At 33.6% G+C, this 19,797-nt stretch overlaps 1 protein-coding gene across 1 annotated transcript in view; it reads right to left on the bottom strand.

Moving 5' to 3' along the window:
* Positions 1 to 1,975: 1,975 nt before the first annotated feature.
* Positions 1,976 to 19,797, bottom strand: part of LOC149799394 (uncharacterized) — a 41,179-nt gene continuing 23,357 nt past the window's right edge. Inside the window, exons 6-8 of the mRNA XM_089958732.1 lie at positions 15,320 to 15,431; positions 11,951 to 12,013; positions 1,976 to 9,872 (exon numbers count right to left, since the gene is read on the bottom strand). Coding sequence (XP_089814858.1) covers positions 9,789 to 9,872; positions 11,951 to 12,013; positions 15,320 to 15,431 — 259 coding nt within the window. The 3' untranslated portion in view covers positions 1,976 to 9,788. The remainder of the gene's footprint in view (positions 9,873 to 11,950; positions 12,014 to 15,319; positions 15,432 to 19,797) is intronic.

The raw sequence follows: 19,797 nt of genomic DNA on the forward strand, positions 1-19,797 counted from the left end.
TCAGTTAAAAAATATACATACTGTACATACTCATTAAAAGTAGCATCCAACTGCAAGTTGAATAGACCCTGATCGGGAGTATTATGCAATGGCACATCTGGGTCTATGCAGTTTTGCAGTTATATATTGCTTATATGCCAGTATATATGGTATGTGTCCGTGCCATTAAAAAAATATTTCAAACCATTTCGCCCATGAACAGACATTTTCAAACATTTGTAACACTCCATGTTCTAGCGAGCATCAGTTTTGTGTTGCTGATTATCTCCTCCTATTACTGTGCCACCAGGTGACAGATGTAGTAGCTAGTGATGTTGTTGAACATTTTCTGTTATGGTATTTTCTCACTCACACCACTGTTGATCTTTGTTCATATTTATACAGTTTACATTGGTATGCATGTATTTTTAAGTAAACTCTTTAACAGTATTATGGATGTCTGTATTGTTTTCCTCATTTGAAACTTGTGAATGGAGAAAGAAAAAAAAATCTTTCAAATCCTGACAATTCATCTCTGGCATAATCACAGCTGCCATGTCAGCTAAGATCGTTATGAATACATTTACCAATGAATTTGATTGTCTGGGTGAAAAAAATCTTCTCATGGATGAACAAATAAAACCTTTCATAGTACAGACATTGCAGTTTTGAAATACAAACAAACCAAAAGCCAATTTTCAACCTTTTCCACCTCTTGAAGAAATTGCAAATGTGTACAGCTAAATGACAGTATTGTAATCGGTTCCCACGATCTCCTTTCATCATAAACAATCATAATGATGCAAATGACATGCAAGGAAAACAAAAGTAGAATCTTGAAGCATTTAGGGGATACAGACCAATTAAGCTGATCAGCACTAAAATTACTAGCAAAACATAAATGAAGATGACATAATCTACTTAAGCAACCCATTTTAAAAGTCCTGATGAAATTAGAACTGCTGAAGTGATCAATATTTAGGAAGATATTTCCAATCATGCTAAAAAAAGAATTAAACACAGGAGTTTTAGTTTACAATGTGAACTGAAATGATTCAGGATTAGATTGTGGTTGGAGAAAAAAATCTTCAACAATGAAATGAAAAGCAAAATATATGGCAAATTAATATGCACTTTAATAAACCAGGGTTTCTTTTCAAGAAATGGAGCACTCACTAGTCATCTGGTGCTCTACAGTTTCTAATTTTAAGGAAAAAGAATTTCCGGTGTTTTCCTCATTGGTTATCCTGGCTATTGTACAAAAGCCCTTGTATATCTTAGGTTTTGTTAAAAGAGCTTTTAATTCCCTTTATTTTGGTGTTTTGTTAAAAGAGCTTTTAATTCCCTTTATTTTGGTGTTTTGTTAAAAGAGCTTTTAATTCCCTTTATTTTGGTGACTGATTGATGGGTATAATTTGGGTTATGGAGTATACAGCTAGGCCTTACTTCAGATGTGTACCCATCTAGCTCTGCTTGGTCATTTTCACTTCCTGGACTTCAAAAGGTACATTGTTTAAAAAAGTAAAAGAAGCTGATAACTTGTGTTATATTTTATATTTCATAAGCTGATATTGACTAGTCTGGCAAAATTTGTTTCCCCACTTAAAAACTGCTAAAGATAGTGTACTTTAGACTAATTCAAGCTGATAGAATAGATCATGTACAGTTTCCACAAGTACAACATTAAATGAAATTTCAGCTGCAGCATGTGTAAGTAACACAGGTAAGCTAACATTCTCTCTACTGTTGCAAAAACAAACCACTTGACCTTGCAGCTGTCACTCTCTCCTAAGTACATACAGAGTAATAACTGTATAGCACCCCCTTAGCAAGAAAAATAGATTCTAAATTTGTTTTTGCTCACCTGTACTTAAGAACAACAGCAGTGTAGACATTAGCAAATGGACAACATTTCAGTTTAAGTTTAATACATGTGCAAAGAGCTTCAGACAACTCCATTTCTTGTTATCAAGCAAAAAAAACTCCAACCTTAAAACTTGTTCAAGAAATTTTAATTAAAATTATTTACAATGGAGGATATTCCTGTAACAACCGTTTACAATGAAAGTAATATCACTTATGACAATATTGTGATGAATGTTACTTTCACATCACATACATACTGGATATACTCACTGGCAATCCAACCAAAAATCACACAAACCCATAACTGCCAGCTCATAATGTGCCAGCAGATATGAGTTTGTGCAATCTGTCTGGAATAATCAGTAGTACAAACAATGTAGACCACAGTGCAAGATACAATATTACAGACTTTCGTGGCTTCCCAATAAAAATAACCCAATACTTTAGCACCCTGAAAGTAATGATGTACACCAGACATATACTATTCTCAAATTACTGATATGTGCATTTTTATTTTAACATCAGAGCTAATGAAAGTTGTCTTGCAAATATTTTTTAATATTTCGTTTTTCATGTATTGTTATCATTTAAGAACCTACCATCTAAAATGTACTGAATGTAAGTCAGATCCAACTGCAAACTGGCAGATCTGGGTCTATGCAGTTTGTTAGGAGTAACCAGCAAATCAAACAACATAGACCCTGATCTGCTGGCACATTATGTAACATCAGATTAGAGTCTATGTGGGTTGCAGCAGGAACTGATTCAAATTGAAGGATATAGTGGTAAACATGAAAAGTTTGCACTGTGATCTATAAGCATCAAAATTAAAACTAGAACTATAAACATTCAACGAAATAATAATATCATCCTATACAAGTAAATACCATAAATAATCACAAGTAAGGTCCAAGTGCAAACAAATTGCAAAAAATGGATCTACCACCACATAATGCACTGGCAGATCAGTGCTTCTTCTACTGATTTGTCCTAACAAACTGCATAGACCCAGACCTGCTTGTGCATTATGTAACTGCAGATCTGGGTCTATGTAATTTGCCACTGGATCAAAGTTACATGCAAGTATATATGGTAATGAAAACTGTAACATTTACTAGTTGAGCTAAGGCAAGATATATTTTAAAATCGAAACTTTTATCACTACATTTAATTAAAATCCATACAATATGTTACTATTTTTCCACCAAAGTCTAATACACAAATTAAATTTTTATATATAATAAACAAAACCTTATGCTATGCTCATTTTGTTTCCATTTTACATTCACATTAGTACGACAAGTGACAAGCTCATCGATAGCATTTAAAACCCAGAAATATTTAAACAAAAGATTCAAACTAAATACATATTTATCATAAATATTACCATATTGAACATAAATACCACCACATGCATAAATACTTATTGACAACCCTTAGGTACTTGCGAAACAACTTTCCATCTGAGATGTTTCTTGATCTTTGCATACCTTATGGGACAGGCATTCCATCTACAACTCACATAATACATTATGCATGTCTGATGTCTCATTACTACTATGTATGTCTAATGTCTCATTACCACTATGCATGTCTGATGTCTCATTACCACTATGCATGTCTGATGTCTCATTACCACTATGCATGTCTGATCTCATTACTACTATGTATGTCTGATGTCTCATTACCACTATGTATGTCTGATGTCTCATTACCACTATGCATGTCTGATGTCTCATTACCACTTTGCATGTCTGATGTCTCATTACCACTATGCATGTCTGATGTCTCATTATCAATATGCATGTATGATGTCTCATTACCACTATGCATGTCTAATGTCTCATCACCACTATGCTGATATGTCTCACACAAGGGGAGTGGTTGCTAAAACCAAATCAGAAACATGATTTTCTTGGAACTTACCACTTTGCATGTCTCATTACCACTATCTGATAAGTCTCGTGGCTGTTAAAACCCACATATAACATCATGATTTTCTTGGAACTAACCACTCTGCATGTCTGATAATTCATTATCGCTATTTAGGTATGACTTGTGAGAGAGAAATGGCTGCTAAAACCCACTAGATCATCATTTTCTTGGAATTTGCTACTTTACATTTCTGATGTATCATTAACACTTAATTGGTTCAATCAATCTCAAAAACAAATATTTACTTATGCTTTAGGCAGCACAACCATACTGTGAGAAACTGTACCTCTAAGTTCTCAAAACAAAGAAAGACAGCTAACTCTTCTAGTATGTCCATGTGGTGGGTACATTGCGACATTGACTGCATGCACTTCTTATGATGAGCAACCTTACATAATTTATCCAGTAATTGTTTAATTGTAGCATGTAGGCATTATGCCAAATATGGTACCTATCTAAAATTAAACAAACACATTAGCAAGTAATCCAAAGAGGTTTTCTCTAATGAACATCATTTTCCTATCTCTTAATATAAACGATATGGCACATAACAAAATGAAAAGAGTGGTCAAATTTGGTGGTCTTCAAAGCTGCCTTTCCTTCAAATACCACTTTCAACTTTGTGTATTCAAATGTTCTTAATAAATTCTCATCCATATTTTCTGCCAATTACACATTAGCATTTCACTGGCAATTGGATTCTATAAAAATATTGCTTTTGCTGTTAACTAGCTTCTCTGGCTTGCTATAATGGGAGTTGCAGTATTCAGTTATCATCCTTTTAAGACAGTTTGCTGGTTTTGTAAACACAGTAATACTATTCCTGTTTTACAGTAGTCTAATAAGAAAATAAGTAATGGATATATTTGTTTATAAGTTGAATCAAGCAGCAACCAACATAAACCCTGGTCTGCTGTTGTATTATGCACCAGCAAGTCAGGGTCTATATTGCTTGTTCTATTGATTACTCCTAACAAACTGCAGATCCAGATCTGCCAGCATATTATGCAATGGCAGATCTGGGTCAGTGCAGTTTGCAATTGGACTCTACTGATAAATGAGTATATACAGCAAGTTAGGTTCCTATTCATACATGTCCAAGAAACAAGATATGTAGTTGCCCTACATAGTTTTATCCTGGCCTGCATCTAATAACCAACTCACCTAATTTAACTGTACAAATGTTGGTACATGACATAACATCAACTTGTGGAAATGTTTTGGGGATGGTTCACTACTTAAGAAAAATATCCTGACTTGACATTACTAAAGGCCTTTCCAACATCCTGACTTGACATTACTAAAGGCATTTCCAACATCCTGACTTGAATTAGTGAAGGCCTTTCCAACATCCTGACTTGACATTACTAAAGGCATTTCCAACATCCTGACTTGACATTACTGAAGGCCTTTCCAACATCCTGACTTGACATTACTGAAGGCCTTTCCAACCAATATAATCAAACTATTTCACCATGACAGTATGACAGCAGTAAGCATTTCTGGAAATACACTTGAAATAATTATTTCATTTTTCAATCAAACTGACCAATTTAAAAACACTGATGAACAATCATTCGATAAAGCTGTAGTTCATACAGTATTTTCAATGCTGAATTTAAGCTAAATAAAAAGCATGAATACTTCTTTAAAAATACATACAAAAATTCAGATTTTAAACGAGATTTCTGTTAAATGAAAATCATCAGTGGTCAAACTCACTCAGAGAAGAACGACCTAATGAAATGAACAAATAAATTACATGTAAGAAAAACTCATATTTGCCCAAAATGTTACCTGTGACACCTGCAAATGTGCTGGTTAATTCTTATAGCTACACTGTGATAATAGAACATACACCTCAATACTAAGCCTTAAACCTCCTTTCATCAAAAAGGTCACTTAATTTAACGTAAAGTTTTCAAAATTTACCTCAATAGGATTTTCTATGATTTTATAAATGCACACTACTTACATATCAGGTTTGTAAAATAAAGAATTGAAAGTAGAATATACAAAGCACCAAAACATGAAGTTTTAAATTACAAGGAAATTGTTTAGGAACGCATTTTCTGAACATACAAAAATACATGTTAACACTACAAAAGAAATGTCTATCTCTGGTTATTTTGTATCACAATATGTATCATATTAATCGACTTTGATGAGACAAGCACGTTTGAAAAAAATTAAAAAATCTCTCATTTCAATGCATGCATCTGATGAAAAACAGGCAACAAACAGGAATAAAGTTTATGTTTTACTCTTTTCATACTATCTTCTAAATGTTCATTAAAGTAACTTTACAACACTTATCATGCACTCTTAGGTGAGTTAAATTAATAATAAATGTAACATGAAAGAATGAACTTCGAGTCATAATGATTCAACCTCTGTATCAACAAAATCCATCAAGAGTTTTGTAAATACAAGCAAATGAAAAAACTTTACCCAAAACCCATATGCAAATTTTACTTCAACTGTAACTATGATCTGATATCCAAGAGACATGCAGAATGAACCGCCTCAACTTCTACCAAGGGGTATGATAAATCAAAGCAAATGAAAAATACTTATCAAAACAATTAATGCAATATTTCTATGGCAGTGACCTTGACCCCAAGGTCAAAAAGGGGAACGAGAATGATTTGTCATAGTTTCATAATGATTCATCTCAAGTATGAACAATCTACAACTAGAGGTTTAGGAAATGTAGGCAGATGAAAATAAAACTATAAAAAATAACCTTATTACCAAGAGTTTTATGAAAGGGACCTTTACCCCAATTTCAAAGGAGTGAGTAATATTGTCACACAATAAATCGTCTTAACTTTCTTATGATTCATGATAAAAGTATGATTAAAATAGAAAAAATATGTTTAAGTAAACCCTTGAAAATTTAAATTTCATCAAAACCTTTACTATCGATGACAACAATGCCACTATTTTCAGAAAAGTGGTACACCTCACTTTAAAAGCTATTTACTGGAACAAATGAAATCACACATATAGTACATTTACGAAAGAAAGAAAAAAAAAATTGTGGATTAGGGATAGATATCTACCGAGATATTAAAATTCACTGAATTTACACACAATAAACCACATTATTTACAATGACTTAGATACAACAGGTCCTGTATTAATATTTTAGTTAGAATCTGTATCATGACTGTTTATAACCTGAGAAAATTTAGATGTACTGATAATACTGAACCTCCTCCATGAAAGACTGCAACTAAGTCATATGCCAATAGGATCTATTCTTTCAAAATCTATTTTTTAGCCAACAAGGCATAAAATCGATATTGTCTAGAAATTTAGAACATAAAATTTACTTGCCATGAAGTGATTTAAAATATCATCTCAAACAAATCAACAAATAAAATGTATTTAGGCCTCAGACTTAAGGTTATACTTTTATAGAATCACTGTTTACCATAGTACTTTGTACAAAATTTTAACAAGAGGCATATATATATATATATATATATATATATATATATATATATATATATATATATATATATATATGGGATCTCAAAAGAATATTCATTTCAGAAGTAATTTATGAAACAAGTTAAAAAATTTCCATCTTGTCAGTCTTGCCAAGTAAAAGGTTGAAGTTTCTTTACAAGATTGTTAATTTTCATTTGTAATAAGCACAAATGTAAGATCTGATTTATCATGTCATATGGACAGCATTCTTTTGCATACCAGGGCCCAGCAACGTGGAATGAATTGCCTACTGAACTTAGACACAAAGACACAGTGATCACATTCAAGAGGGCTCTCAAAACTCACTTATTTCGACTGCAAGAACAAACTTAAAGACCTAATAAGGTTTCCTACCAGAAATATTCTCTGCATGTTTTTTTATTGTTTAATGTTTTTCTAACTTAATGTTGTTTGATTTTGTAATAATATTATTATGTTTTTTATCTTATAGGTGTTGTCTAATGTTGTAAAGCGCTTAGAGCTTCTAAAGATTAGGCGCTATACAAAGTCCTCATTATGATTATTATTATTATCTGAGAGATAACATTTATACATAAATATGCATACACAAGTGCAAAATCATGTAGCTAAATGACTTCGATGTACATTCGGATACCTCATTATGATATATGTGATGTCATGAAGTGTATTATATATATATATATATATATATATATATATATATATATATATATATGAAATTAATCTGCTGTGGGTTTATGAACCTGAAAAACACATGATTATGCAATAAAGAAGCTTAAGAAAGGCCAATATGAAACGCCCTACAAGAACAGCAGTTAAAACACCTTAAAAAGTTACAGCAATGTGAAAACAGTAAAATACAATGCCAGTGAATATTCCATCATATCTTTTTCCAAAATGAAATAAATCAATTATCAAATATCTGTTAGAACCTTTATTTGTGTCAATGAATTAGTCACGAATAGATTATGTAGTTAAGTTCAGCTATAAAAACTAGATCATGTAACCCGTAACACTAAAAAAGGGATGATATGCATGAATGTGTATAGAGTTTAATGGTACATCAGCACAATCATGGCTATATTATAGTGCAGAGTATCATGATTTCTCTGTGCTTTACAACACAGCAACACACGTATGTTACTTAGTTTTGAGGAAATAAGAGTAGAATACCTTGCCCAAGAACATGCAGTTGCAAAAACAAGCTGATCCGATGATAGGATCTGAAACCCAAATGCTTTTCACAAGTCTGACACATTAACAACTGAGCCACCTCCATTAGTTAGAACAAGCTGGAGTGTGCATCTGGTCTTAATGTAAGCTATCGACTTTTTCAAATATAAGGCAGATGGTCAAAATGTCTTAAATTTTTCACTCCTTGAACAGATTTGACCTGAATATTTCTACTGTTAACTGGGATACACAATGTACAGTTATGTGACCTGGTCCTTCTGTTTTGACAAGTCTTGCAAGGTCTACAATATCTGCCAATGTGTAACATGCACTGACTGAAAACTCTGTAAGTTTGTATTTCTAAAAGCATATCTAAACCTGGGAGGCTTTTTAGAGCCAATACAACAAGAGTAAAGTGACCAAACTGACCCAGGTTTATCTGGACATGACTCAAACCCATGCAAGATGGTCACACTTAACAACTGAGGCACCATGGTGTAGAGTAAAACTTGATTGGTGTTTAATCTGTTTACTGGCAGGTGCATGTTATTATACAGGTTAATACACTATATGGAAAATGGAGGGTTCTAGCTGCCCATATAGGAAAATTTAATAAAATGTAAAACATACACATATTATGCAATTTCCTTTACAGAAACCATAGTTTCATTTCCTGTAAATAAATTTTGGGTTGCACTTGTTATACATCTGACTGTAATACTACATCTGATTTTTATCTTGTATTTGCTGTTACTGATTACATAAGAGTTTGATAAATGGCAACTCTCGCAATCAGATCATTCCATTCAAATCTTAAAACCAGACTACGTTGTATGTCTGAATCAAGAACTGTGTTTTTTTCAATATAATTCTTTGCATCGCTTGGCAGTGACAACTCAGCTACACACTTCATAGTGGATACATAGCTCAACTTTCAATTTATATCATGTATCACCGGTCAATAACAAGTCACATTTTAATAAGCAGGAATAACACAAGATCTTTGTGTCCATTGTATAGTGTACAACCCATGTATTATCTTTTGAAGATATAAATCATGTTTAAATATTAGGACAGATGGTCTCTATCAACATAGGAAATCCTGTTCTTTTCTAATCTCATCAGTTTGAACTTAAACTTGTCCATTAAACAATCGGATTCATGAGAACTTGTCAATTCCTTCCATTCAATGGGAAAATATTTTCTGCTAGAAATGGATTAAATCAATACTTTCACAAAAGTTAATCAATGTTGTGACAACCAGATATTCAAGAACTTTTCCAAGGTGTATATCAATTTAAAGGTATCCACCTGACATTAAACAATTTCCCCATTAAAATGAACAATCTATGTTGTCAAAAGAAGACCTTTCTGCCTGCCTGAGTTCCCTGTGTGTTCGTCTTGCCACCTCCAAATCTATCACTCAGTGACAAGCTGGTCTGAAAATAAAATAACAAGTCAGTTAACACATGACCCCTATCGAAAGACATCATAATATTGAAAGGAACCTGCTCTTCAATTTCTTGACAATAAAGGTAATCTTCTTGCAATATGGAAACACCAAAAATGAGAGTATTATTATTTTCTTATTAGACTATGACCATTGCAATGTATATTTAATTTATATTGTGGGTTGTGTATGGAGTATTTGCCTACCTGACTTTTGTCTATGACTCTAAGTAGTGAAAATGCGGTTTATTAGAATTTTAGTTCAAGGCCAAACTATGCTTATGAGTTATCACTGATATATCAGGACATTCAAGGCTATTGGAATTCATTTGGAACATTTTATACTTTTGGACTTGCAATTGGACGTTCCATATTAAGTGGAATTTAATTCACAATACTGTGACTTTTCAATTTTCATTTTGTATTCATGGGAAATAAATTGGTGAATTTTACTTCAACTGCAGTTTGCACTTCCTTTCTGTTACATATTTAAGATCTTGAATCAGAACACCTTTGACATTTAGACCATAAAATCTATAAGTTCCTTTCTTTTCCAAGTGAAAGCTAGCCACAAAGGTTTATCAAGGAACTTTAATGTTGACAAAGATATAGTGAAAAACCAAGTATTCTTTCAATTATAAGGACCATGACAATTCACCTTTTCATCCTAAAAGCAACAGGTCTCTTCAAACCTTCCAAACTTTGGTTGAGATATGTGGTCTAGAACTAGCATTATTGGAAAACCATTTATCTTCTTATAGTCACAGTGACCTAGGCCACTGACCTTTTGAGCCAAAATTCAATTTGCTTCTTCCTTAATCAAAGAGTGAAAAAGAAAAGAAAAAAAACATCTACCACAAACTAAGTGAATGTACATGTCAGATATCTGTAGTTTGTATGCAGAAATCATTTTCATTTTGAAGCCATGCTGACCCTGATCTTTATCCTTTTGATCACAAAATCAACAGGCTTCTATCTTACCTCAAGTAAAAGCCATCACAATTTTTGGTAATGGCAGGCGTAAAACTAAAGTTATTGTGCAAAACTGAAAAGTAACAGATGGACAGCAGACTGACAGATAGACTTTATAACAGCATATGTTACATTTTTTGGCAGGTGTATAATGCCAAAACACTTTTTAAATTAACTCCTTAAAAGTCATACCTATGTCTCACCATGTTTAAACCAGTGAGGCAATATAAAAACAGACAAACATTCCCAATGTGCTAACACTTAACAAGTTATTCTGAGATAAGGAAAGATATTTTTCTGTAATTCAGACCAATTTTCAGTAAGATACAACACAACATCAAGTATTGCTATTCTCAACTCTGAAAACATATTTTTCAACAAGTATGAAGCGTGTTCTAACTGATGCAGCGATAGCAAACATTATATATAGCTACAAGTTTGTGAAGTACACTTAGCCCATAATTACTTCAGTAGTTTCAGAAACTGCAGTTCCAAACTCGGCTCAACTTGACAGAATCTTTGGGTTTATTTCATCTCTTCCACCACAAGACATATTCAAATCAACAAAATGTCCAATAAAGTAAAGTCTGCATTTTCTGCCTTCCTGCTCCACCCCCATCTGAATATTCCTTTTTACACTTTTGTACTGATTTGTTTAAACATTTTATAAGCCTACCATCTTTTTCATCTTCACTGATTGTACGCCCTTTCTAGATAATGCTATCTAAGTAATGGATTCATAATGCAAGCATTTTGAATTTTTTGCAAGCATTTTGAATTTTAAAAACTATAGCCAGTTTCAAACATCTCAGATACTCCTGTAAAGTTTGACTGGTTCCCCATAATCTAATATAAAACAGAGACAAGCCAATATCCAAATTTTTGTTTTATTCTGCAAGTCTATAATTTATGGATCATTTCAGTAACACTTATAGTCAAATCATATGAATTGCTAGGTCTTGCATACCAAGGAAAAGTTTTAGAAACAATTTTTATATTATTCAATACTCCCTCTGTAACACAACAACCAATCAATCAAATCAATCTAAAACAATTATATGACGATTTCATGATTTTTATTTCAGGTCTGACTTACCGATGCTTGGCTAAAAAATATCTTGTCAAAGTTATACTTCTGGCTGACTGATGGCTTGAGATTCTGAAAAATATGAAGACTATTTCAACCAAACATGAAATGCAAAAAGAAAAAAAAAGACCATAACCATGACTGCCTGCTGTCTAATATCAAAAGTATTACAAGTTACAACTAGGGCCGAGTGGTCTAAAGCACTCACTGTTAAGAATCAAGGCTATCTCACCTTTGTGTGGGTTTATGTGCTGAAAAATGGTGTTAAACCATACAACAACAAGTTACAACTGATTAATTATTGGTCTGTAAAACAGCAACTCAGTTCCAACAGTAAAATCTACTATTTAAATTATCTTCTATCATTCTGTGAATATAAAAGAATACTTTATCAAATCAAATTATGACAAATTTACGAATCCAATTATAAAATTTTCTTGTGAATTTTCACTTTCACTGTCACAAAATATAAATACCAACCCTACAAAGACGTTCTTGATATTTTTCCACAAGATAGACCAATTTCAGTAAGGTGTTTACAATGGTCTGGACATGTATGGGTGACCAACATGATGAAACAACGTCAATGAGTTACGAACCTCACGGTCAAGATTATCTCTTAAATATGCATATATATTGCTCATTATCAAACTCATCCAACATTCATACAATGCTATAATGCAAGTCTGATCAAAGTCTGGCATGAAATATAGTTGCAAGTGTTGACAAACTCAGCCAATCAAATACAAGATCACATTAGCGACATGCATGGATCTTATTCACAAACATCCTCTATAAAAATCCTAATGATATAAGTGTATCTGCCATTTTCAATCAAAATCTTATAAAAACTAGTCTCTATTAAGCTCTGTGAACCATGTACCAGATCACATCATAAACATGCATAGGCCATGTTCATAATAAAAATCAACACTATCTTCAAAATAGCATATTTTTCAAGACTGATTTAAACTGGGTCAGAACAATCATCTCTTGAGTGGTAAGAAGCTCAGCCAATCAGACGACAGGTCACTTAACTAATATGTGCAGATCTTGCACATAAAAATACTCACTGGATATTCTGATGATACAGACCTATCTGTCAAGTATGACTATACAATTTTCAGAAATAGAGTTGTTAAGTGTTGACAAGTTCAGCCAATCGGATGCAAGATTACCTCATTCATATATGTGGATCTCATTCAGAGTTGTACCCATCTATGATCTTGATAATTTAAGACCATTAACAGTGTAATCAAAGCCATATAAAAAATATGGCCATGAACTGTACTGTGCTCTGCCAGTGGGCTTGGGCACAAGTGTTAACAACTAAATTAACTTCTCTCACTACATGATACAAACATTTCAACAAATGTCAGCAGGATAAGTAATGCCAGAAACTCATACCACTGGCAGTATCATCTACATTGATTAGAAAAAAGACAGATCCAAGAATGGCTCCTTGTGGTAAATCAGATTTGATAATAGTTTCTCATAAATAAATACTGTGAAAAGATTATTTGGTTTTTCTTGCTTAGATAATGTTCAAATCATTCCGGAGTGGCAACATGCCAGTTAGATGTAATAAAATCACCTTATTAAGATGCATAAATCCCACTCACTATCAAACTCGACTGAGCTTGATAGGATAAGCCCATATTCATGTCTCATCAAAATCAGGTTAGAAATATGGCTTCCAAAGTCATAACAAACTTAGCTATTCATATGCAAGATAAATCCATGTGTGAATCTTCCCCACTATCCAACTCATCTGAGATCCTGATGATACAATCCTAAATTTAAAGTTGTATCCAAATCAGATGAGAACTTGTCTTTTACACTGGTAAAATCTCTGCCAATCAGAAGCAGGATCACTTTCTTAATATGCATAAACCTTGCTCATTATCAAACTGATAAGAGACTTAAATTATATAAACACAAATTGTGGGTGCATGTTAAAAAAATAAAAATGATTAAAGAAAAAAATAAGAAAATTATGACTAGTTTTTATTTAATACCACAGAAAAGTAATTATAATGCAAATAAGGATTCAGCAGTAAGTTATTTAACACATTAACCCCTGGAGCTTTTTGCCATTTTCGCCTGAAAATCGAGTAGGAAACACATTTTGAAAGCTATTTCTGAATAGACTCGAAAACACCAAATCCCTGGCCATCTTTCAATAACATATTGCCTAGTTGTGTTAGAAACATCATTTTTCATTGGCTATTTGACTCGCGCATGAGCAGAAGGGTAAAAGTTGGAGTTCTTTTTTCTTTTTTTGCCAAACAGAGCCATTATTTCTGTATCAAGACCACTCTCTATTCCAAATGCCCATCTTATCCTACTTTTTGCAAAGGCTCATCTGTCTGTTTGCAGTTCATACCAGTTTGCCTTAGATCTGAGACCAAAAAGTATAAAATCCAGACACAAAATCGGATTCCGACAACGGGAGAATTTTGGGTTAAAAAGTCAGGTAAAAATGTGAGGTTTTTTAAATCTGTATTTTGTGGTGCAACTAGATATTCCAGATTATTTGGTATCATTGTAGAGCTACATCTGTCTACCTTTGTATAATACCACCCACTTTATTGTATCATGCATGACCATGACGCTACAGAGCTCGGCAGTAGGCTACTACCTCCTGCCCTATTAAGTTGTCGCTAGGGGTTAATGTGTTAAATGTGATATTTTAATTGTCAAAAGTCAGAATCCCATATGCCACTCCAAATTTTTTTTAATCTATATTTTTCTTTTGGGTCTGTACTGTATGCTAAAAGCATATTAGTACAGTTCTCAAAAGTAACCAGTTTACCTCTCATGACCAATATGGTAACCATAGCATTGTTATAACTTATATGTGTCATACAAATTGCATGTATCAGCTGTTTTTATCTCTCATTTTCATTTTTATCATTAAGAAATTGGCACAAATTGAGTAATACTGATCTCTAGTAAAAAATAAAGTTCCTTAGACTTAAATTTCTGTACATGAACTTCATGAATCAGGCCACTGCTTTGTTGTGCCAAGTACTATTACTGTGATTCTTGAGCACCTGTGAATGGGAGCATTTATTATGGTCTCTAAAGTGGTAACAAGCGCAACCAATCAGACACAAAATTATCTCATTAACATATCTGAACCCATCTGAAATCTTCATGATATGAACCACATTCCAAGTTTGATCAAAACTGGGTCAGAAACATGGTCTCCACAGTGGAAAAAAAAAATGTTGATGGATGGATGATGGACACAGGGCCAAACCATAAGGTAACACGGCTATAAATTATACCCATTTAACTAAAGAACTTAAAATTGACACCAATGAAAATGACACCTACATTTTGCAAGCAAGATAAAAACTGCATACTACTTACAGCAATTTGCATCTGTATTGTGCTATTGTCATTGTTCTTATCATCTTGTGTATTGAACTTAAGATTCTGCCTGTTAAGGCCCCTCCTCCTTCTGTTTCCCCGAGTTCTGAAACTGTAACGAGAATCCCAGTTCATTATTGGCAAATTTAAGCAAAGGTAAGATGACACCTTGTTTATGACGTGAAGACAATACCAAAAATTAGTTTAAAAGCTATAAATGTGTCACTTACATGATTGGGGAAGTTGAGAAAAGCAATAAGGCTGACAGAATGTATGAATACTACACATGGATTAGAAACAAAAGCAGCATAAATGCAAAAAGGAATTGAAGTATGAAAACAAAACAAATTAACCTGATGCAAACGACTGCTAAGTTTCTGGGCAATTCATCAAATGCTGTGGGACTAGTTGCAAGCATGCATGCACATACATAGAATTGTTCTAGCAATTATAGTAATTGTTTACTGTTCATCAAACACTATTATCTACAAAATATAAGATCACCACAATTACTATGTTACACATAAGATATTTTTAGCATTTACATTTTTCAGAGAGGAAGAAAAAAGTTACAGTTAAAACTTATAAGATTCACCAGAACTATCAGCTGATTACACACATGTACATGTACGTGCAACTTGCTGACGATTCTGAAGAATGCATTTGCAAGTCTGATATGATAAGGAGAATTTTTCACATTGGAAACGACTGTCGAGATAACATTTGGTTACAGGAGATGATACTCAACAGATGTCACCTCTTCTTACAGAAAATAGTGGGCTTCATTTGATCTCTGACTACATACAGCCTTCGTACTTAGTCATTGCCATTGCTGTTTATATCTTACCGAACATGCACAGGGTTGATCCAGTATAGTACACATGTACTGAGGGCAATACGAATTACTAAACTGCAGTTCAGCAATGGATTTTGGAAACATTTTCAATAAAGTATTCTCCCCTGAAGTTAATCTCATCAAATATGTCTGTTTAGCTGTAAATAATTATCCTTTCTACACAGATTTCAAGTCCCATGACAAGTTATGGTTTTCCAATAATTTCTGAAGTTCTCCAATATTTAACATCTCTTCAACAGACTTCCAAATTTCAATAGTTTTCCAGCTAATTCCAACTATACAGTATTTAATGCCTGAAAATGTCCAAATCAGAATCCAGCAAACTGGTGTGAAAGCAACAAAACTACTGAGCATATGAAACTAATTATTAATTCATTATGTATAGCATCACGTACCAGTCCGATTTAAAGGTCAAGATAACAAGACATGGATGTTTACATTAATTTTAGATTTCATTTACTTCTGTAATTTATTTAGTGTTTATTCTGGAATGCCAACATCAAAGCTAAATAAATTTCAAAACCGACATACTATACAAAATGAGTTATTAAATATATATATATATATATATATATATATATATATATATATATATATATATATATATATATATATATATATATATATATATATAGTTAATATTAATGTTGGTTAATCATTTTTGTTCTACTGATTCAAATAATATATATATATATATATATATATATATATATATATATATATATATATATATATATATATATATAAGGACTTTGTATAGCGCCAAATCTTTAGAAGCTCTAAGCGCTTTACAACATTAAACACCTATAACATAATAAATATATATAATGATATTATTACAAAAAAAACACCTCTGTCTGTGGGTTCCAGCCGCGGATTCATCCAATGTGGGTATGTGAGAAAGCTTGCCAGTAGCTTCTCGTGGGTTGGTGGTTCTTTCTGGGGTTTTTCCAGGTTCTTCCTCCACCATTAATACTGGCCGCCAGGTATAGCCTATCGTGTGCTGAAAAATGGCGTTAAACCATACAACAACAACAACAACAAATACACCATGAAATTAGAAAACACAAAAAAACATGCTGAAAATATTTAAGGTAGGAAACATTATTAAGTCTGTTAAGTTTGTTCTTGCAGTCGAAATAAGTGAGTTTTAAGAGCACTCTTGAATGAGATCACTGTGTCTTTGTGTCTAAGTTTAGTGGACAATTCATTCCACATTGCTTGGCCCTGGTATGCAAAAGAATGTTGTCCATATGACTTCGTTTTCGTAGTGGGAATAATGAGTATACGATTGTCATAAGAGGAGCATAAGTATCTTGCTGGTATGTACACATGGGTGAGGTCGGATAGGTATATTGGACTGGAGTCTGTCAGTGAAATGTAGCACAGAGAACAAATTTTGTGTTTGATTCTGGATCAAATGGATAGCCAGTGTAGGGTACAGAGCAGCGGGGAGGTGTGCTCTGACCGTGGTACTCTAAGTATGATCCGAGCAGCTGTGTTTTGAACTGTTTGAAGTTTCTGGAGTAGAGTTTGAGATGAAGCAGACAGAATTGAGTTACAATAGTCCAGTCTTGAAAGTACTAATGAACACACAAGTGTTTTACAGGTATGAACTGAAAGATATTTGCGAATGGAGCTGATGCGTCTTGCATATGTTCATGACATATTAGTTCAATGTGAGAGTACTGTCCAGAATGAATTTAATGTTGGTGTTGCTGATAGTTATTGTTTGAGGTAAAGGATGTGACTGAGAAAGTCTTTGTGTTGTGATCAGAATGGCCTCCGTTTTATCATCATTTATCTGCAGCTTGTTACATGTCATCCATGATTTCACATCAGAAATGACAGAACACTCAGTATGAATGGTTTGACCCCTTTATGACAGCAATTTGGATCGGCACCGAGCCTACAAGTGATATGTCTGATCTGGACCATTATCTTCTGGGTACACCAGTACAGAATGTCCCAGACCATTATCTTCTGGGTACAAAGTGTCCAGACCATTATCTTCTGGGTACAGAATGTCCCAGACCATTATCTTCTGGGTACAGAATGTCCCAGACCATTATCTTCTGGGTACACTAGTACTGAATGTCCCAGACCATTATCTTCTGGGTACACTAGTACAAAATGTCCCAGACCATTATCTTCTGGGTACACTAGTACAGAATGTCCCAGACCATTATCTTCTGGGTACAGAATGTCCCAGACCGTTATCTTCTGGGTACACTAGTACAGAATGTCCCAGATCAGAACACACAAGCTGGCTGATTTATTCCTTCCATTATAGGACGTAAGAGAATTTTCCAGAGCAGTACTCAAAGAAAAAAATGTTTTAGACACAGGCCCTAAACTGGTGACTTAAATTAACTCTTAAGCCCTAAATGAAATTCCACAAGCCCAGACTCCAATTTCCACATGCCCACAGTTTACCCCTTTTTAATATTGTCAAACAACATTGCACTAGCTACAGTTCAAATATAAATTCAATAGGGTTAAAAGGAATTTGAAGGTAATGCATGTGTCATCACTTCATTCACAAGGGACTGGATGGTCCTGGTGTTCAAATTCCTCTGCTGGATTCTCTGAGTGAATCCTGGTCAGAACCGAGTTGTCATATGTCAATGTGTTGTTTGCAGTAGGTACCAACAATTAATAAAACACCCCCCTTATTTTTTTCGCTAGCCTGCTTCACAAAATAAAACTCTGTCAACCAAGAGTTCTGAAATTTATTTTTGTTGGGCTCTGCTTCCTAAACCAGCTTCAAAAATGAATTACACTTGAACACTATTCCGACAAATGAAATGATCATGCTTTGCATTCTATATATAGCAGTAAAATTTGACTTCAAAGAAATGTTGCCAATGTTTACAAACTTGTTAAAAATATATTACATATGGCTTAAACATTCTCATTCATGGCAATGACATATAATAACTTTTGTTCTTGTACACACATCTAGCATCGCTTTGATTTACCTATATTGGGTTGTTCCACTTCCTGCTCCTACCTATGCAAATTAGCATAATGGACTCACCCACTTAGGCCTTCAAACACATCTCCCTAGCTATTGTGAGCCAGTGAAGTAAAATGTGATATGGTGGTTTATACCTGACCTCTTTGCCTTTAATTGCTGCTATTTAAACTGCCCAAGGGAAAGGTTTACATCAACTCCAGTCATGACTGTTTATCGTTCATACATGCTACGTGTAACAGGCATATAGTGAAAGTGGGTTGGGGGGTTGAAGATTACTGGAAATTGTGGGTTTTTTAAACAAGATCGTGTCAGAGGAATAGGAAGTACAAAATCGTATTTTTAGCATGACATGCTATGCTTCAGTTTGATTGAAATCATATCTCATTTTCACATCGGACAGTGGTAATCTGATCAAGATCATGTCATTTTATGGCAGGTATGTCAACATATTGAAAATGGGTTGTTCCACTTCAGAACAATCAAAATTTCCAGAGGCAAATTTAAAAAATGTTCTCACAAGCCCGATGGGCACTGAACTTAGAATACAGGACAGATTGGATCTATCATTCGAGGGGCCCTGGGCAACGAGCTATCAGACTTTTTGAGCACTGTAGAGGAACTTCTACCATAAGCCACTACTGC

The sequence above is a fragment of the Sinohyriopsis cumingii genome, chromosome 5 (assembly GCF_028554795.1).
Source record: "Sinohyriopsis cumingii isolate HCF-2022 chromosome 5, ASM2855479v2, whole genome shotgun sequence".
Lineage (NCBI taxonomy): Eukaryota > Metazoa > Mollusca > Bivalvia > Unionida > Unionidae > Sinohyriopsis > Sinohyriopsis cumingii.